Below are 21659 nucleotides of genomic sequence, written 5' to 3'. Positions count from 1 at the left end.
GTGCCATTTCTCTTTTTTGGATTGTTTCATTTGAGATATTTTCCAGTTCCTTGAAAATGCAGCATTACAAACATCCAGCATTACACAAAATAAATGTCAGACCCTCTGACCCAAGGGTGATTTGAATTAACTTGGATGCAAGTTGCCATTTCAGCACTGATCTGGTTCAAAAGCCCACACAGGTCAACTAAAGATCCACAGTAGCCTATAAAGGAATGAGGATAATGAGCAATTTTACCAACATTTAACATATTCAGATGTGTAGTGCTGTGGTGTGGATAAATACAACGGACCATATTATATGCAAAAAGTAAACTCTGGGATGAAATTCAGTCAACACATGTAAGTTAATATCATAGAAAGAAACACTGAACATATCATACATGACTTTCAAAACTTCCCTATGCACCTATAGTTTTAAAAGGCCAATGATCTAATACTGATCAGTAAAGCATACACAAACAAGACCTACATCATTCCCAAATCACACCCCCCCCCCCCAATAACTGCGCAACCAATAAATGCAAAATGGGAGAAATTTCACAATTTTCAAAGCCTCATCATGCTTTTACATGTAGCGAAAACAGTATCAGAGAAAAAAAGGGCAAGAAAACATATGGCCCCAATTAGTCTCCCACACAGCAGGTGCTTAAATACGCATTCACCGCCAGGGGAAAAAAGATAACACAACAATTTATACTCGTACTCACGTTTAGACTGTTGGAGCAGAACCTCTGCTCCGCGCGTTCCTTTCTGAATGGGTCAGATTAACAGTGGAAGAATTCAAAGCAACCAGGATAAGGGTTCAACAATAATCTGCTTTAATGGTAAAATATACAACACAAATACAACCTCAATCACGAAGTAATCCGGATTACTCCGGCTCTAGTTCCTCTCGCTGGAAGTGGTCTTACCCCTTGGACAGCATGAAGAAGAAGAGGCCGAATTTAGAGAAAACACAGGCTATCATACTAAAAACATAGGAGGAGGTGTGTGCATGCTTCCCCCAGAGGGGTCTCCCATTGGAAGAGACCCACACATGGCCTGTCGTACCCAATCAGCACAAGCCAGCTAGGAGACCCGGAAAACAAAAGTGTCTCTTCAGTTTGATGAAGAACAGACACCTTCGGTGTCCAGCACAACTCCTTTGTCCTGCAGCCTTTCCAGCCACTTGAGCTGTTATCTACACAACAATATCCCCTCTGGGTGTAAATGAGTCTCACTCACAAAGATCATGAATACATCCAAATACAAATTTCCCTTCTCCTATTTCCAGCTTCTTGTTACACATATTGCTATTATTGATACAAAGTAATCAAACACACATATATTTCAAGATATATATACTTCACTGATATTTTCACATGCTGTATCTAATGGACAATGTCTCCTCCCGCAGCTCTTCTAGTCTCCTGCCATGCAGAACTGCTCTCTCTTCATACAGAGTAATAAAACATGTTTAAGTTAATTTCTCCACAATGTTTGTAGCAATTTAGTACCCACACATGAAAGAATAAACAGAGAAATCAAATAAAACACCAACACAGATATGGTTCAGCAATAATCACATATATTTACTGCAATAGACGGACTTCTTCCCTAAACGTCTTTCACGCACACGCATTTTCACCCTTAACAGAAGTTAATCGTTCTTGTAGCCTAAGGGTGTTAGCTGTTGTGTTTTAGTGTTTTGTATATCTGTCTTTTGATGTTAATTACTCTACTCTCTCTCTCCAGGTGTCGGCACTTCCTGTCCGTGTGGCACCTGCTAGAGTGATTGTTGTTCCCACCCCTGATTGTGTCCATCTGTGCCCCATTGCCTATGTGTATATTTAGTCCTTCTCTCCCTTTGTCTGGTGTCGGTTCGTCTTGTGATGTCGTTATCTCTATGCCTGTTTACCAGAGATTCATGTTACATTACCTAGTTGAACCTAGTGATTATATGGAGAATCCTAGTAGAGCCTAGGAGTCATTATTGATAGCTTTGGTTTTCTTAACAATAAAGAAGATTACCAAGCAACGGAATTGAGCATCTGAGTTCTTACGAGGCCATCGTATCAAAGGGCTTCTGTGAAATTCCTTTCACCTTGAAGTCAACTTACGAGGAATGAATATATTTTATTGATAAGCTCAAAAGGACCTTTGTCTCGTTTACTGTGTGACCCAATTCTCAAGGCCTGCAGGATGTGCATCGTTAACTAACAAGAATTTAACTGTATTATCTCAGGAAAATGTCTCTGGGAATTCCCCTGTTAATTGCAAGGACTATTGATAATTAACAGAGACTCAAGGGGCCTCTTCTTGGTATCTGCAAGGCAGAAGTCACTCAAGGCAGAAATCACAAGTTTAACACACATTCTATATAAGGTGACCTTAAAATGAATATACCAGAAATACACTATATCAAACTTTCTGCCTCCCTCAATTCCCCCTTTTGATCTTATAATCAAAAGATCAACTTACATAACACATTTGAAACATAACTACTGTCCTTCTTTGCCACTGTGTCTGTTACCCTACATTATATAAATCCATCAGAAGCTGGGATTTAGAGCACTTTACCTTTGGGAACAGAACACAACTTTCAACTTCTCGTGAGAGTGGAGAAAGACCAAAATATGTTAAAAAACTGCGTCCTTTTCTGCCGTGTCATCATACTCATCCTCTCCTTCTGCCCAAGCCAACAAGGGCATTTGGTACGGAGGGGGAGGAGCAGCTTTTCCTTCAATGGTGGAACTGATGAATCTGATCAGAGAAGTAGACTCCTCTGCTGCCTCGACAAGTCCCCCAGCCTGCTGACAGCGGCTTCTGGGCCGTCTGCTGGATGTATGTCCTCAGGATCCTGCTCCTCCAGTCCACTGATGGCCGCTTCCTAGTCGAGTCCTAGACGAGAGATGTCCTCCAAGGTCCTAGCCGGAGGTTTCCCCGCTGCACACTGGCTCCAGTATTACCAGCTGTCCCCCTTTTCTGCTAGGCGGACGGCATGAGATGTCCTCTGGGTCACACCGTGGGGGCCGGAGAACCGGGGGTTGAGCCACCTAGGCCTGATGACCTTTCATCCAGACGAACTCCGCTGTGTCGGCCTCCTGCTCTTCGAGTCCCCCTTTGGCGTCAGCAACCTGTGTGGAAAAATCTGATGCCCACCCCTCAAGCCTACGCTCAGGGCTCCTGGTCCCTCAGGTGTTTGACCCACCAGTGCTTAGATATTATCAAGCTGAAAAATGAATACAGAAATCCAACATACTGTCATCAAATGTCTTTCTGTTATGAATTTAAATTAAATGTACATCCCCATAATGACCTAAACAGTAAACACACTCCAGTGAAAAGAAGTGTTTCCCTTTTGTGGAATTTTTAGGAAACCTCTCGTTTCCCTTGGAGCTCCAGAATAATATGTTAGTCCAAAAACATGCTTGGTTAGTTATTGTTTCAGAATCATGCAGTTGCACTGATCACATGCAGACATTCATTCACACTCACACTGTCAGGTTGTAAGGTCTTGGTCAGGTCAACCCCAGAGTCAGTCATTGACAGTGCTTTTCTCAAGTCACACTGTCAGTCAGGGTCAAAGGTCATTTGGTCTCAGTCTTTTTGGCCATGTGTCGTGCTCTGCAAAGACTTTGATATTCTACTAGCTGGAGTTTTTACTTAGTGACATCATTGTGTTGATGTCCAACAAGGCAACAAAGTTTTTCCTGTGTTCACTGCACCCTTTTCTTCAGATGTTTAAACAAACAAATTATCAATAAACTTTATTAATATACTGCCCCTAGGAAACACAAAGCCCGACAAATGTTCATGCCAGGCATTCTTAAGTGAACCTGCGGATAACGGCCTTTTTAATTAATCTTCCAAATTAATCAATAACAATATTCCATTTTATCAATTTGTTTATGACATGCAAATTACTAACACATTTTCCAATTTCAGCATAGGCCAGGATCTTTCGTCTACAAAAATATCTCACATATCGAGCGCCATCATTTGTCAATTCACGATTTACAACTTTAATTTCCAAGATATCTCTAACTTGTCATCAGGACGGTTGCTTCCCACATTTACTGCAACTTGGTACAAAACTCACTTCCTTATAGTACTACTACTGCAAATCATTTACACCTAATTATTAGTACAATGTCTACTAGATCTAATTCAGAAACTTGTGTACATAACTATTATCTTGAGTCAAACCATTACTAGGATCTATGCAGCTCTGCATTTCATAGCTCATTATACTAATTTATCTTCAATTCTGGTCTACTTAAAAAACAATGTAAAACCCTTTAGCAGTATGTGGAACCCTGGGTGTCCGAACACACAACAATTACCCTTTTCTTGATCAAAGATTCAAAAACAGAAGTAATTAAATCAATGGTTTGTAGTTGAACTTTTAGGAATTGTAAACACTACATTCTGGACTACAAACAACAGTTACTTCCCCCTAAAAAGTTCTCGTATAGTAATATATGTTACAATGGTGAAACCAATACCTCAAAATGAAATACTATAATTTTTCAGAACTAGTCTTCCCTTCAACATTATCCATACAAATAAAGATTTGTCGTATAGAGTGGTTCCTAAAACTATCCTTTTAATGGTGATCAATATTGTAAGAAATGAGATCACTTCTCTATTCACAGGTGAATACAAATCTGTTAAAGAATAACTTATTAATATGATGAAAAGATTGAAGAACATGGTTATACTCTGTCATGTCTCCCCCTTTCTGCCTCAGTGTGTTTTAGGATGATCTTCCCATTGTACTTTAACAGTTTCCCCTTTACTGCTATTTTGAATTTACCAATTGACTAATTTGTGGGAAATATAACTTGTTTATCATTACTTATTTATCAAGTCAATTCAATCTCTTTAAATGTAGTTCTTTAAAATACATTAGTAAATACCTTGTGAAGTGTTTATAATATAACTAATCCTCTCTAGGATATGAAATCCATTCATCTTTAACCAAATAATATTTCCCTATTTATTTTTAGTTCATGATAATAATTGTATAACAACCACACGTTTCACCCATAGCTAGTTTCTATGTTAAGATCATCATGTGTGACATAATAATCAGATGTCTTGTTTGTCAAACAATGATATTAAACTCTAATCTTTTCAGTATTGCAGACCATCGTTAAACAATCAGCCTCCTTTCCGAAACACTAAGCATATCGTTCTACACCACCTTCTGGTAAACTCTTGCACAGTTATGCTGTAAAATCATTGCATGATTTCTTCAGAGTCTGAACAGACTGAGACCAGCCTGTCTCAAGATCTTGTCATAATGAGAACAGTCAATGATTCATTGTCCTCTTCAGCTGTAGTCAGTGGCAGGGCCCTCAAAAAGCTAGAACCGGCCCTGGTCAGTGGGCTCCAAGGAAACTCTCTCTGGCATTGGGATGTCCTGAGGGGGAAGGGACCTCTGGATCAATGTGATACAATCAGCAGACACACTTTTTTCCTCTGTACAGCAGAAATCCCCCCAAAACCGCAGTACCTCTTCACACTTCTGTTGCCTTGACAACGAGGCACAAGCAAACTGTCAATACCTCCTCAGAGATGCGTTCTTTGCACAGTTCTTCCGTTTCTGTAATGAGCAACTTTTCACCAACACACTGATTCAGAGTACAACCCAAAGGTGGCGCACAACTATCCAATGCTGCTGCAATCACAGCAAATCAGCTACTGAGAAAAACTCAATTTAAATCTCTCCTCCAACGGGTCATAAAATGGCTGAATGTCTATATGGTCAGGAATGCTGAAACATGTGAATGTTAAACCCATTAATGGTAACAGTCTTCATATTCCTCATTACTTCAGTTCTAAGTTAATAGGCAAAACAAAGACACCTTTCTTAACCACTATAGATTAATCTATTATCTACTTGCTTATTCTATTTTTTTTTTAATTGTTTAACTCATTTGTGTTACAAGCATGGTTAGATCTATAACAGAATACAAAACTAACTGCATTCAACGCTATATTTGAAAGACAAGTAATCTGATTACAGTTAATGAACATATTTTGGGAACACTGGTGGAAAAATTTCCTCACAAAATGTAATCTTCATTACTAAAGTTAAAACCTAAAGAAATCATCACGGAACAGCTTTCTGTCCTTATCAATTAATTGTTTCAATAAAAACTAAAAAAAGGCATTGTGAAAAACTCCCAATTTTGAGAACATCTCAACACTTTATTCCATCCAAGCATGAATGTTTATGACAAACTCGCCCTATTAATCCAAAACGGTCTTTCAAGAGCATCTTGCAGGTTTTTATTTATTCTACATTTATGCTTAAACTTGCTTGAAAATTACAATTAAAAAAAGTGAATGCAGGATTTGATATGTTTTACGAGACATAAGGGCAGGAATTCAGAGGGAAAGGAGCAATTTTGAGCTCTGCTCTTAAAAACTGCTTTTTTTTAAGGTCATACGTCAAACGCGTCATATTACATCACGCAGGGGACACATCTCCGCTCTCTGACCGCGGGTATAGTAGAGTTGCGTTGAGTAGAGCGGTTGTGTTTTAAGGAGCTGGTATTTTTCGGTAGTTTTACATTGTATTTCACCATTTGTAATCATGTTGCAGTATTGTGTTTGTGCAGGTTGCACAAATACCAGCCTGTCAGGACATCGAGTCCACAGTAAAAAGGACCGGAGCTAGCGTTCGTTCCTGGGTGCGTTGTGCATCCACCTCCCTGCAGCACATACTCTCCACAGCTTTATCAGGAAACCGTATTACTTCTCTCTCCCCCCCCCTTCGCTGCTCTCTCTCTCTCCCCTCCGGTACACGGCACCGTAAGACATTGCATTAGGTAACGCTGTGGTGGCTGTACTGCTCCAGCCGTCTCCTTTGTGTTTGTTTGTTTCCCCCTGTCTGTGTTGTTTGTGTGTGCGTGGTGGCTGTCACTCCTGGCTCCCGGCTCAACCTCCACTCACCTGCTGCAATCAGCTGTGCACCCTCCTCGACTACACACCTGCTTTCCATCAAGCCATTTACAACGGCATATCAACGGAGGCTCCACAACCTTTCTCCGCCAGATCGTCAAGTATCAGCCGTATCTCGCGTCTCTCCTCCGGTACACAGCACCGTAGTGTGGAGTTACATTAGGTAACGCGAGATACGGCTGATACTTGCGCATTAGTTTCTGTTATGGATCAGTATCAACAGTCCTGCCAGTAACGTTACTATATTATCAATGCTACTTTAGTTATAGCCTGATATATGATAGCTAACTTTACAATGTTGTGATGTGACTGACGTTAGCTAACATTAACTGTAGCTAACACCGGTCACTCACCAAGATAGCTGCCCAGTTCTCCACTGGTTCTCCTCACACCATAGCTCAATTTCTCTCCGATGGCCGTTATTTCTTCTAATCCTTGGCTGCTCCTGGTCTCTTGGACGCCTAGCAGGCTCATAATTATAAGGTTGTGGTCCATCATATGCATTCGAATATTCATGTTCAACTTCTTCTGTGTCTTCTGTGTCGAAACTAGCATTGGGATCCATGTTTATTAATACGTTACACCGGCCGCTCTCCCCCTTGTGTCCCCCGTGTTACGTCACACGCGGGAGGTCACGTGCCGAGGCTTTTTTATGCGGAAGTGAACATTTCTTACAAGAACGACGCCAGATGTCACTGTAGTGTATATTTCTGTATATTCTTTTTGAAAATCTAGTGTATTCATCATTTTCCTACACATTTATTCACAGGTGTCTTTAACCTGGAAGTTGCTCTTTAATGGTATCAATTGTGAACTTTTCTTAATATTAATTATAAATGCAACGTATGTACTCTTTAGAACAAAGATAGGATAATTGCAGCTGAAACTGGTTAATAGCAATTTTCTGTTAACCTAGATAAGCCTGTTGTTCTTATATCTAGTAAATATATTCTTATCTTATGTCACTCCGAAACAATATGACATTTTAGTTAACTTTATATAACATTTACTCTCTCTACACTTCTCAAACCATCTTATTTCTCCTGTCTCTCTCCCTACTGCGCCCTGCAGCTGCCTGCTACAGCTTCTCTCATCAATCACCTCTTTGTTCTCCAACTGTGTGAGATGGCTTTTAGCCTCGTGCAGGACCTCTGTCCTGTTTAAACATTAACAGGTTCCTTCTGATGGACAAAGTTACAAAAACCTTCTGTTTACTTTCTACTCTTTCTTCATAAACTTAAAAACACCATTCTGGTGAATCGTTTACATTTTCAGTTTCCTATCCACAACCACTAACTGAGAGTCACTATTGTATTATAAATACAACTCCTAAATAATATTACTATATATTTTTCTTCCAGTGAGTTTGTTATTTAATGTTTAACAAATTCTCCTCTTTCTATGTCTTTATACTAGGTGGAAAAATCCACCTATTATATTTAATTTAAATAAAGCCTTAACTTTAATGTACTTCGTATACTCAGTAAACCTCTTTTTACTTTCCCCTAAGGTTACTGTATGTAATATAATTTTTCCTTGAAATATAATTAAGTGCAATTCTTAGTTAAATGACAAATACCATGACATTCACAATGCAATGACACTCAGTTCTCAAAACCTCTCATCAAAACCACAATGTGACGTAACTATATCCTACAAAACTATGCTAAAAAACAACAAATTATAGTTTCTTATTTATTTCAATATATATTCTACTTCAAATCACACATTGATCTATTAATTTTCAATGTATTCTCTTCAACTTCAGATCACTAGAGAAAAGGGCACACAGACACGCTGCTGCTCTCATACAACAAAGGCTACAGAACCAGAAAGAGGTGGAGATACTTTCACGGACTAATATTGACACCCCCCCTCTCCCCTGCTGGAGATCTCAGTCTTTTTAGGAGAAGGGGGGATTCTTTCAACAGAATGGGAGTTTAAACCCAACAGAACAAGAGATGGCGAGATCCGTTTGTTTCAAATGGCTTTTGAAGGTCGCGTTTTCTCCTCTTGGATTTTTACTTATAACGCACCTCCAGCTCCTATGAGCCTTGGATTTGTTATTTTGATTAGTCATGGATGGAGACTCAATACTACCATTTGACTCCCCCAGGAAGTATAGCTTGTGAGGACTCGATACTTTCACTTAAGCTAGGGACTCTATACCCTTCCAGCCGTTAGAGACTCAATACCCGCTGAAATACTTCGCTGCTTTACTTTTATATGTATATAACTTTCCTACCTATCTCACATATGTATTGTATTGTTTACCACCAATGACTATGACACTGTGAACGTCTTTGACAACTCTAACATTTAGTTTAGTTCAGCCAATCACAGATCTTTGATATAAAAAAGGCATCTGTTTTACCTCTTTCGTTGTCAGGACCCTGTTGTCAGTTGTCAAAGATATTCTTGGTGCGGACCCCTGGACCCAATGCGGTCGCTGGTGTACCCTCCTCTGCAGTGGTGTAGTCTACTTTTTTGTAGTGGGTATACTTTAATAATTGTATTCATCCATCCTAGAGCGACGCATCGCGGAGCGACACCTCATGAACACCATCACACTCACTAATGCATAGACTAGTCTTGAGACTGTGTTATCAACATGTCAATGTATTATAAACATTTTTATGTGACTTTGAACTACCAGTGACATTAACAATAAAAAAATAAAAGAATGAACAATGATGGGAAAAGCCCACTTATCTTCTAGGGTTGAACAATTAATCGAAATATTAATCAAAATCTCAATATGGCCTACTGCAATTTTCAAGTAATATACAATAAATATGGTCATGCTACAGATGTCCTGACCATCACATCATATTCTACACTTAAAAAAACATCTTTGTTTCGCATAGATCTGCACAAATATCACACAATAATCATTTTCAACATATCTTTCAATGCATTAGATATTTATTCAAACTTGTTCAGCCCTATTATCTTCCATAAATCATTGTCAAACTATGTACTGTATCAGCTTAAATGAACAAGCAAACATCCTTGAAGTGCTACAAGACAAATTAGCTTCAAACAAGAAACCAATTAGCAAATATGCTTCACCTCAATAAATGAGGGTTGAAAAAGCACTCAACATGTCCATACTGGGTTCACTGTGTTAGTCCACAAGCCCTGAAAAAAGGATGGAACACTTCTAGACATAGTCTGGTAGTCTCCAGAGCTTTCCAGATATGTTTGTACTCAGGCATCTGAGGTGTGCATTGCCTCCTTGCTTGCGTGGCAGATCGATGGCTTCTCAGCCATGTTGTGACGTACTTCCTTGGCTCAAAAAGTGTTACAGGGGGCCCATTGATGCTGATCATCATCAAATGACTTACATTTGACAACAACAGTGTTGATCTCTTGTCTGTGCATATATTGTTCATGAGACTGAAGCCCCTTTCACACTCAGCAGTGCTGCAAGGGATGGTCTTCATGCATTGGATGAGTGGCTTTAAGCTTTCAGGCTCACTGTCTGGGTGCTCAAGGAAATCTCTCATACCATTAACTGCTTGCTCTTCACCAAGATTGAACCGCCTACAGTCGTTTCACTTGTGCCTCACCATGCCGTATGCCAGGGGTTGATGGCCAGTTGCCTGTATCCAGAACACTGAGATCATGAAGCATTTCACCATCAAATGAGAGGCGCTTCTCCAAGTTGTTGATCAGACTTTTTAGGAATTGTTTTGAATTGATTGGTGTGAGCTTTGCATTTGACTCCAAGGGAACAAATCCTAAATGTCCCAACGCTTGTGCAGTCAGTGCCTCCTTTAATTTCTCTCCTTGGGTATCTTTGAATGATGCCAGCACTCTGATGGTGCGCTTTAGAAGATGGTCTGCTCTCAAGAGTGTGACAGAATGGGCCTGGAGTTGCTGAGACAGGTTTGCAAGTTCAGACAGTGCATCAAACATGAGTCCGAGGTCACACAGGAATTCCTTGCTTTGCATTCGACGTGCCAGGCCTCTATAAGTTTGTCTCTCTTTGCTGCTTCTTGTTTGGTCGCCTGCAGCATTTTCAAAGTGTCTATTGAGTGCTTCATATGATTTCCACACAGCCTTTACAGAACGGAAACTGCTGGCCACCCATCGCGTACTTAAAACTCTGCCAATTTTCAGGACTTGCGAGCCCACTTCTTGTGCTGCTACCAGAAGCTCTCGTGAATTTTTATTGGACTGACTGTAGATATTGTGGATATTCTCTAGGAACGCTTTGAAGTGGTTGACTGCCTGGACCTCATCCACAGCATCAGATACAGCCAGTTCCAAACGGTGGTTCATGCAGTGCCATGTGAAGAGGTTAGGGTACCTTGCTGTCAGCCTGGTTGCCACACCAGAGTTCTTGCCTAACATGACACTGGCTCCATCAGAAACAAATGAGACCCAGTTATTTTGAAGCCACTCTTCAGTGAAGCCTGCAGTGTCCAAACAGTTCAGCAGAGCTTCTTCTATATCCTTTGCCCTTTGGCTCTCCAGCTCAACCAGCTCCAGGAACAAAAATTCAGGAGTAGCTCCATCCACTGAGGCTTTCAAGTTGACAATCATTGCAGATTTGTGGCTGATAGATGTAGCCTCGTCAATGAGAACAGACAACTTGCTTGAAGACGTCACAATACTGTGAACTATTTTTTTCTGCATCTCTTTTGCTCTGTGTTCTACCATTTTTGTGGAACTGTACCTTGAGTGCAGACTAGTGCCCATGTTGGAACCATTTTTCTTCTGAAGCTCAATGAGACTATCATGGTCAGTAAAAGGTCGGTTCATCTTCGCAAGATAGTATGCTGTTCTGAATACAGAATATGTCTCTGCAAACAGTCTCTGACACAGCTCTCACCAAATTTCCCACTAAATCCTGTCCACCCTTCTCCGTGAGCTCCTGGGCTATTTTGTGTGCTCTGGACGTCTCATGTCGTCTAATCTTGTTTCTCAAAGAGGCCAGAGATGTTGATCTGCTTGAATCTGAGGACTGGATCTTAAAGTGCACCCACTCCTCAGACATAGACACTCATTGTTCTGTGAGGACACCTGTTGATTTTGTAGCGCTGCAAAGAGCACAACCTGGAAATAAACAAAACCATGATACAAGTTTGTACCAATAACATCTGCAGAAAAGATCCAAGATTTACTCAAAAGTATTTAATAAACTGCTCACAATATTTACATCATGGCTAACAAATGCATGAAAAGCAGATAAAAGTAGAACATTTTTCCACTTTTTCAATAGCTAATTATTTGACAACTACTGATAACTAACATATAGTAATGTAATGGTGCAAATGTTTTAAATGCACTTTTAACATGACCATGAATTAACTCTCATTTGCATAGTCATTGACTTTATGAATTTCTGTTGTTTAGATCAGCTTTCCTTTGCATGTGTGCTGACATTTACCTAACTTTCTGTCCCTCCACTCTAACCAAGGATTCCCAGTTCTTAAATTCCATAGCCTGACTTTCAGTCCACAAGGCTGGCCAGGAGCTCTCATCTGTGTCCGAAACAAGGAGATAATGTAAACATTGTGTTCTGTTTGACTGCACACACACACACACACACACACACACACACACACACACACACACACACACACACACACACACACACACACACACACACACACACACACACACACACACACACACACACACACACACACACACACACACACACACACACAGTATCTCGCTCTCTTTCTCTTCCATTGATCCACCACACTAACATTGATCAAGTTAGCTAGCTTGTTAGCTACAGTTACGTTAATGATAACCATGCTAATTTAACTTACCGGGCAAATTTGCGGTAGCGCCGGGCTCGTTCTCTGTCACCTTTAGGACAGCCGCCTGACCTGGCTCTTCTTCTGTAGTGGTAATAGGGGAAAACTTCGGAAAACATTGAAATATTTTCGTCTGTTTTCGTTTCATGTTTGCTTCCTGTTTAGCGCTCCGCGAACTTGAATGGTGGACGGATCAAATTCTGATAACGTTAGAGAAACGTGGGGTTTGTCAGAGCCGAACAGAAGCTGTGTCCCAATTCAGAGGCTGGGTCCTCGAAGACGGTCTACGGAGCATGTCCTTGTACGTCACCGGCAGTTACCCATACATTTTGCCGCCCCCGTCACCTAGCAACCAGCTGCATTCACAAGTGCCGGTAATAATTTCTGACACTAGGCAAAATATTTTCAAACTGTTTTCAAACTGTTTTCAAACTGTTTTCAAAACTGTTTTCAAAACTGTTCAATATGGAGTCAGATCTAGCTGTACTTATTTTGGTGTTATGTTTAAATTATTTTCCCGAGGTCGCAACAGGCCCCCGTGAAGAGGGCTTCATTCTCCCCGCGCATCTGGATAAATTGCGAAGTCTGGTCCTTGCTCCCTATCAAAACAACATTTTTGCAGTAAGATTTTTATAACAAAAGCAGTTAAATAAATAAATTAGCTTTATAATGAATCCCAACAATATGAAAACCAAACAGGGTTTAGAAATATTTTCACTTCATATTATTTTATGGATGTAATATAAAGAAGACATCTCCAATTGCCCGTATATTTAAATACATACATTTAATAGGTTTACTTTTCTTTCATGTCGTTTACTATTTGGGTGAGTACATTTAAAAACGAATCCAGCTGAAACCGTTGTAGCCGTTGATGGGACGTTACAAGCCTTATATATTTTTTAAAACTCATTCATCACCGTCACCCGTTGCATCCTGGGATATGGTACACCGCGGAGTGTACATCAGATGTATCCTCTAAATCTGGGGAAAGAAGGCTGCATTTGCGGGCCGCATTCGGAGGAGTCTTGTCTTTTTTTTTAATTGGGAAAGCCTTCGTTTGGTGGAAGTGACGTATGCGGTCTCCGAATGCATCCTCAGGAGGATGCGGCCGCTGGGACACAGCTAATGTGTGTTGCTGTTGCCTAGCAACAGGCCACAGGCGACGGAAGCCCCAGACGTCCAAAAGTATTAACACAGAAGGGGCGAAAGCGTGAAAGCGCAGTCACAAAATGATGTTGTTACGTATCATCGCTCATTTTTAAGAGGGTATACGGAAATCACTGGCATTTTCTAGTGGGTATACGGCGTATACCAGCGTATCAGGTAGACTACACCATTGCTCCTCTGAAAACCCCACTCACAAACGTCGGAGGTCACCATTTTGTTGGAGCAGAACCTCTGCTCCGCGCGTTCCTTTCTGAATGGGTCAGATTAACAGAGGAAGAATTCAAAGCAACCAGGATAAGGGTTCAACAATAATCTGCTTTAATGGTAAAATATATAACACAAATACAACCTCAATCACGAAGTAATCCGGATTACTCCGGCTCTAGTTCCTCTCGCTGGAAGTGGTCTTACCCCTTGGACAGCATGAAGAAGAAGAGGCCGAATTTAGAGAAAACACAGGCTATCATACTAAAAACATAGGAGGAGGTGTGTGCATGCTTCCCCCAGAGGGGTCTCCCATTGGAAGAGACCCACACATGGCCTGTCGTACCCAATCAGCGCGAGCCAGCTAGGAGACCCGGAAAACAAAAGTGTCTCTTCAGTTTGATGAAGAACAGACACCTTCGGTATCCAGCACGAAACCTGCTCCAAATAACAAGTTTGTTTATCTTATCTCACATCTTGCAGCCAGCACACACACATTCTTCTATATGGTTCCCTGTCTGTGGCCACCTTCCCCCCTCAGGTTACCACACACAAGTTAAAAATATGTTTTAAGATATAGTTGTTATAGTTGGCTAAATATACGTAATACATGTAAATTACCTTCATATCAAATAATAACGAGGAAAACATTACCTTTGCTCTCAAGCAGTCCTAGAGATGCTTTTCAAATAGTCAAACTTTACACAGGCCCAGTATAGAGAACACAAACTCCTTTGTCCTGCAGCCTTTCCAGCCACTTGAGCTGTTATCCACACAACAATATCCCCTCTGGGTGTAAATGAGTCTCACTCACAAAGATCATGAATACATCCAAATACAAAGTTTCACTTCTCCTATTTCCAGCTTCTTGTTACACATATTGCTATTATTGATACAAATTAATCAAACACACGCATATATTTCAAGATATATATACTTCCCTGATATTTTCACATGCTGTATCGAATGGAGAATGTCTCCTCCCTCAGCTCTTCTAGTCTCCTGCCATGCAGAACTGCTCTCTCTTCATACAGAGTAATAAAACATGTTTAAGCTAATTTCTCCACAATGTTTGTAGCAATTTAGTACCCACACATGAAAGAATCAACAGAGAAATCAAATAAAACACCAACACAGATATGGTTCAGCAATAATCACATATATTTACTGCAATAGACAGACTTCTTCCCTAAACGTCTTTCACGCACACGCATTTTCACCCTTAACAGAAGTTAATCGTTCTTCTAGCCTAAGGGCTTCTGTGAACTTCCTTTCACCTTGAAGTCAATTTACTAGGAATGAATATATTTGATTGATAAGCTCAAAAGGACCTTTGTCTCGTTTACTGTGTGACCCAATTCTCAAGGCCTGAAGGATGTGCATCATTAACTAACAAGAATTTAACTGTATTATCTGAGGAAAATGTCTCTGGGAATTCCCCTGTTAATTGCAAGGACTATTGATAATTAACAGAGACTCAAGGGGCGTCTTCTTGGTATCTGCAAGGCAGAAGTCACTCAAGGCAGAAATCACAATTTTAACACACATTCTATATAAGGTGACCTTAAAATGAATATACCAGAAATACACTATATCAAACTTTCTGCCTCCCTCAAGACGTAAAAGGTTAATTCTCCTCTCTGTCAAATGAAGAAGTCCAATTCCTTGTTATATAAAAAACCCAACTGCACTTGTAGTGATGGTCAGGTTGTTAATTTCTTCCAATAACTCCTCTTCTCTTTACATATACCTCACTGCTAGCTAACTAGCTTTTCTAGAACACTGTAGTCTAGTGTTAGCTGACATTAGCAGCAATGGAAAACAAGCTAACACTCATTGCTGCAACGTGATAGTTTGCTAAAAGTCTTTAACTTACTTTGAGCCAGTGGTTCTCAAAGTTTTCTGTCATTCCCCACTTTGAACAGGTGGGCCTTTTCAAGCACCACCTGTTCCTCATCGCTCCAATAAAATGATAGGCCAAGCTTAAAATTGTCAAATGTATCGTTCTATAACAGGGGCCTCCAAACTTTTTTAGGATGAGAGCTACTTTCAAAAAATAAAACAAGTCGTGAGCTACTTTTACTCCTCTTTTTTGTTTTTTGCACTGTATATATTTAGCGCATTTGAACATTATTATATGCTTACCTTTAACCTTCGTGTGCTGTTTGGGTCTGTGGGACCCGTTTTCAATGTTTACTAAAAGAAAATGTATGCAATTTAATTATTTTAACCTGCTTTATTTGGGGGTGGACATCACCTCCTCTAGGGGGGGTCCGGGGGCATGCACCCCCGGGAAGATTTTTTTTTTAATGTTGAAGTGAAATGCCTCAATCTGGTGCACTTTGAGCAAAAAATGAATTTATGGATACAGCTCTCAACACACTGAAAGGGAACTGTATACTTTTCAATAATCCAAACATCTTTAGAATATGATCAAAACCTATAACAAATAATTTAAACTTGTTTATTCTTATCTTATGTTACCTAGTTAGCATGCTTTCTTTTTATTTATGCATATTTTACTAATCACTTCCCTTTTAGACTTTTTTTTTTTTTTTACTGTCCTATAGCACACATTGGAATGATTTCTTATTTTATTTTTTACACCTAGGCTATATTAAATAGATAAATGTGTGCTCTCTCTAGCTCTCTCACTCTCTCTCTGTCTCGCTCGCTCACAGAGGCTGTGTGCTCCTCCTTGGCGATGACGGCTTGCATTAAAAATTATAATAAACATAGGCCTATTTGTAAAGTGGGGGGACACAAACGGGATTTCGAAAAGTGTCACGGTTAAACTCCTTGTGAAGTGGTGAGGTGCCGCTCCACATTGCTTTTCTTCCCGACTGCAAGGCTGTAAATGATTTTGGTTTCAGTTGTGTGTGTGTGTGAGCAGGCTCGGATTGGCCATCGGGAGATTCGGGACTTTTCCGGGTGGGCCGCTGCCGATGGTGGGCCGCTGGCTCTGACATAGGTGGGCCGTGGACTTTCACACCCGCCGTTGCGAGGCTCCAGCGGATCCGGCGCTGTGAAAGTCCACCGCCGTTGCGAGTCTCCGGCTGTAACAGTCCACTAACGCCCGCGAGGACCCAGGTTCGATTCCGGCCTGAGGTTCAAAAAATAAATTAAAAAAAAAAAAAGTTTTTTTTTTTTATAAGTCCCGTTCATCGCGTCCATTCGCGACCCACCTATAACATCGCCCCACACTTTGAGAAACGCTGCTTTAAGCTAAACTTTACTTGTTGAGATTTCAGGTCGTTTTTTTCCTTTCCATTTCCAGAAATGTGCAAATGAGAGACCATCGTTTTGATTTTCTTTCCTCCTGAGAAGGAATTGGTTTGCCTCACACTAGAGATGCTATACCTTTTTTAACCACACAAATGAGTGATGGGATTGGTTACCAACCATACCCAGATCAAATAAATCACCTGACACCTGACATATGACATAAAAAAGACATTATCTGAAATAACAACTCATATGACATCAAAACGCATTTTAATGGCCAAACTAACTTTAAAATAGGCATTTTCCACCGAGAATAAAACGAATTTCGGCCATGTTTTTTTTTCTGAAGGGAGAAATTTGAAGATCACGTGACATAGACGCTAGCCATTGGAATGAACGTTGAAAAAAAACGTAGGGATCCTACAATTTCAGAAGCATTTTTGTAGAACTACTACGTCCTACGTTGTGGACCAACGTAGTTATTACACGTTCTTTTGTGAGACTGGGTTGGAATAGCAGTAGCTCTGGCAAAGAGAATAGGTCCTAGCATGCAAGCACAGAACGATAATATGATAAGGACTATTAAACTGTCAGAAGGCAATGTGGTGATCAGATGACCCACAAATACCGGTTGTTTTGCATGTACTTTAAAAAAGAAAAGAAAACCTATGTGGGAACTATCAGCAGATATCAAACCCCAACAATATCTTGAAAACCAGGAGGACATTTTTTGATAAGCTAAAGCTCAAATACTTTACCAAAATCAACTAAACTATTTGCTCTTGACCCCTTTTTGGAAATGGGATTTTTCCGTTACACAACAGAAGACTCAATTCAGGCCTTAAAGAACGTGTCACACCCCCAGGTTTATGTCACGTGTTTTAGTGTTGTCTGTCTAGGTTTGGGTGTTTGCTGTCATGTTTTTCCTCCTGGGTTATTGTCTGGTCCTTTTCCCTGTGTTTTTCATGTCTGTCGTTAGTCTCCCTGGTGTCTCTAATTTCCTGATTGTTTTCACCTGTCATCCCTTCTGTGTCTCCTGTGCTCGTCAGTGTCAGCCCCGCCCCTGATTGTTTTCACTTGTGTTCAGTGTCAGTTCGTCTTGTCTGTTGTCTCGTAAGGTCTATGCTCTTAGAACTCTTTGGTTTTTTGCTTCCTCACTGCGTGAGCGTTTTCATTTTTGTTGATGTTTTGGAAAATAATGTATCCAACAAATACTTTACCTCTGTCTCCCGGGTCTTGCATTTGGGTCCTACATACTACGTGCCTGAGATCGTAACAGAACGAACTGACCAATAATGGACCCAGCAGATCTTTTGATGCTACAGTCGGAACCTCTTGGATATTCTCTGGAGTATATTTTTTATACGTGGAAAGGCGCCTCATCTAGACAGGGTAGAGAGGCTGCGTTGAAGCAGGCACGTCAGGAGGTTGCTCGCAAGCCCTGGCTCTGGAGCTTGTTGCCCGAGTGGCTTAGGATTTTTTCACGTAGCCCTGAGAGCCATTCCTCATTTTCTGACCCTTTCTTGGGGTCTGGTCTGGCGTTTGGAGGTCCACGAAGCCTCCAAAAAACTCCTAAGAGACGCAAGGCCAGGGTTCCGCGCCCAACAGCCATGGTTCCGGCTCCAGCGCCGGACCCAGCAGCCATGGTTCCGTGCTCCAGCGCCGGACCCAGCAGCCATGGTTCCGTGCTCCAGTACCATCCCACATAGCCATGGACCCGTGTTCCGGTTCCTTGCCCAGCAGTCATGGTTCCGGCTCCAGTGCCGGCCCCAGCAGCCATGGTCCCTGCTCCAGAACTGGCCCACAAGGCCATGGACCCGTGCACCAGTACCGGCCCACGCATCCATGCTTCCATACTCCATTACCTGGCTTACACAGTCAGGGTCCAGGCTTCCGCTCCGCACCCAGCAGCCATGGCCCCTGCTTCAGCTCCGGACCTTACAGCCATGTTTCCGGCTCCAGAACCGGACTATTCAGCCAAGTTTCCGGCTCCAGAACCGGACCTTACAGCCATGGTCCCGGCTCCAGTGCCGGCCTCAGCAGTCATGTTTCCGGCTCCAGAACCCGACCTTACAGCCATATTTCCAGAACCGGACCTTACAGCCATGGTTCTGGCTTCAGTACCGGCCCCAGTAACCATGGTTCCGACTCCAGTTTCGGCTCCAGGACTGGCTTACCGGCCAACGCCAGCTCCCCGAGTCCTGTCGGCGTACCGACCAACGCCAGCTCCCCGAGTCCTGTCAGCATACCGGCCGACTCCAGCTCCTCGCATCCAGTTGGCTGTTCAGCCGACGCCAGCTCCCCGAGTCCTGTCGAAATACCGGCCGACTCCAGCACCTCGTCTCCTGTTGGCTGTTCAGCCGACGCCAGCTCCCCGAGTCCTGTCGAAATACCGGCCGACTCCAGCCCCTCGTCTCCTGTTGGCTCTCCAGCCGACTCCAACCCCTCGTGTTCTGTTGGCGAACCAACCGTCTCAAGTCTCCTCTCAAGTCTCTTCTCAAGTACCCTCTTGAGTCACCTCTCGAGTCCCCATTCAAGACACTTCTCAAGTATCCTCTCGAGTTCCCTCTCAAGTCACCTCTCGAGTTCCCTCTCAAGTCACCTCTCGAGTTCCCTATCAAGTCACCTCTCGAGTTCCCTATCAAGTCCCCTCTCAAGTCCCCTCTCGAGTCACCTCTCAAGTCTCCTCTCAAGTCCCCTCTCGAGTCACCTCTCAAGTCTCCTCTCGAGTTCCCTCTCGAGTCGCCTCTCGAGTCCCCTCTCAAATCTCTTCTCAAGTCAACTCTCGAGTTCTCTCTCAAGTCACCTCTCGAGTCACCTCTCGAGTTCCCTCTCGAGTCACCTCTCGAGTCACCTCTCGAGTCCCCTCTCGAGTCACCTCTCAAGTCTCCTCTCGAGTTCCCTCTCGAGTCGCCTTTCGAGTCCCCTCTCAAATCTCTTCTCAAGTCCCCTCTCGAGTCACCTCTCGAGTTCCCATTCAAGACACTTCTCAAGTCACCTCTCGAGTTCCCTCTCAAGTTTTGTCTCGAGTTCCCTCTCGAGTCACCTCTCGAGTTCTCTCTCGAGTCACTTCTCGAGTCACCTCCCGAGTTCCCTCTCGGGTTCCCTCTCAAATCACCTCTCGAGTTCCCTCTCAAGTCACCTCTCAAGTCTCCTCTCGAGTTCCCTCTCAAGTTCCCTCTCAAGCCACCTCTCGAGTCACTTCTCGAGCCCCCTCTCGAGTCTCCTCTCGAGTTCCCTATCGAGTTCCCTCTCAAGTCTCCGTTCAAGTTCCCGCTCAAGATCCCTCTCAAGTCATCTCTCAAGTCAACTCTCAAGTTTCCTCTCGAGTCTCCACTCAAGTCCCTACTCTTGTGCCGTTGGAGGTTCCGCTGGGGGTCCTGCCAGCTCCATGTCCAGTCCCGTTGGAGGTCCCGCCGACTTCTCTCCTACCGGGGGTCCTGCCAGCCCTATGTCCTGTGCCACTGGAGGCCCCGCCGCTGTTGATGTTTTGGAAAATAAAGTATCCAACAAATACTTTACCTCTGTCTCCCGGGTCTTGCATTTGGGTCCTACATACTACGTGCCTGAGATCGTAACAGAACGCTTTAAAGACAAGTCAGGGAGAGTTAAATGTGGTGCTATGTTGCTCATGAAGGAGCTTACACTTTTGGAAAATATCTCCCCCTTTCTCTGCTCCTGAGGTGCTGCAGAAAAGCTCAGCACACAGGGTCAGAGACAGGCGTGACCTCTGGAGGGGAAGAAAATCTGAACAGACCACAGAGCGACCCACTAAAAGTTTTATGGCCTCAGCAGAGAGATGAAGATCTGGAGATTGTAAGGAACTCTTCAAAGCAGGCTACTCACCCCCACCCCAGTATAAGGGGAAGAGTTCCTCTCACCAATGAACAAATCAACTCTTAACCAAGTCAGATCTAAAATAAACATAGCTCCAGTTGTTAAGAAAAGAGGGAGATTCAAAAAATCATCTTAACACCAGAACAAAAAGATCAATATCAAAAAACAAAAGAGAATGTTGTGACCCATTCTCAGAAACTATCAATGCGAGATAGGGAGAAAGCTTGGGAAGTTCATCCAGCCACATATGATTTAGGAGGAGGTGTGGAAATAAGGAACCAGGGTGATAGAAAATCTGTGTTATTCATGTCCATGACTTGATCAGGAACAGAGTGAAAATTCTCTCCTGAAGAGAAGCATCTTGCACTTGCATTCAGATGTTATCCAGCCCTGAGGGAAATGTCTCAAGGTACCAACATGTGCATATACACTCAGTAGTAGATTAGCACCTCAGTGCAATCTACAGTAGCAGGATGCCTTTACACACCA

At 42.3% G+C, this 21659-nt stretch overlaps 1 protein-coding gene across 2 annotated transcripts; it reads right to left on the bottom strand.

Annotated features, from left to right (window-relative positions):
* Positions 1–8745: 8745 nt before the first annotated feature.
* On the bottom strand, positions 8746–16174 carry LOC307042317 (E3 SUMO-protein ligase KIAA1586-like). Of its 2 annotated transcripts, none has more exons than XM_079686144.1 (2): positions 12747–16174; positions 8746–12449 (listed from the first exon to the last, which is right to left on the bottom strand). In XM_079686144.1, the coding sequence occupies exon 2, from the start codon at positions 11725–11727 to the stop codon at positions 10504–10506; it is 1224 nt and encodes a 407-aa protein (XP_079542270.1). In that variant the 5' UTR covers positions 11728–12449; positions 12747–16174; the 3' UTR covers positions 8746–10503. The 2 variants fall into 2 exon arrangements, with proteins under 2 accessions (XP_079542270.1, XP_079542271.1); XM_079686145.1 differs by having other exon boundaries at positions 8746–12021.
* Positions 16175–21659: the final 5485 nt, after the last annotated feature.

Source organism: Notothenia rossii (assembly GCF_949606895.1).
Source record: "Notothenia rossii genome assembly, chromosome: 6".
NCBI classification, from domain to species: Eukaryota; Metazoa; Chordata; class Actinopteri; order Perciformes; family Nototheniidae; genus Notothenia; species Notothenia rossii.
Note: the sequence above shows the minus strand (reverse complement) of the source record. Positions and strands in the feature narration are given on the sequence as shown.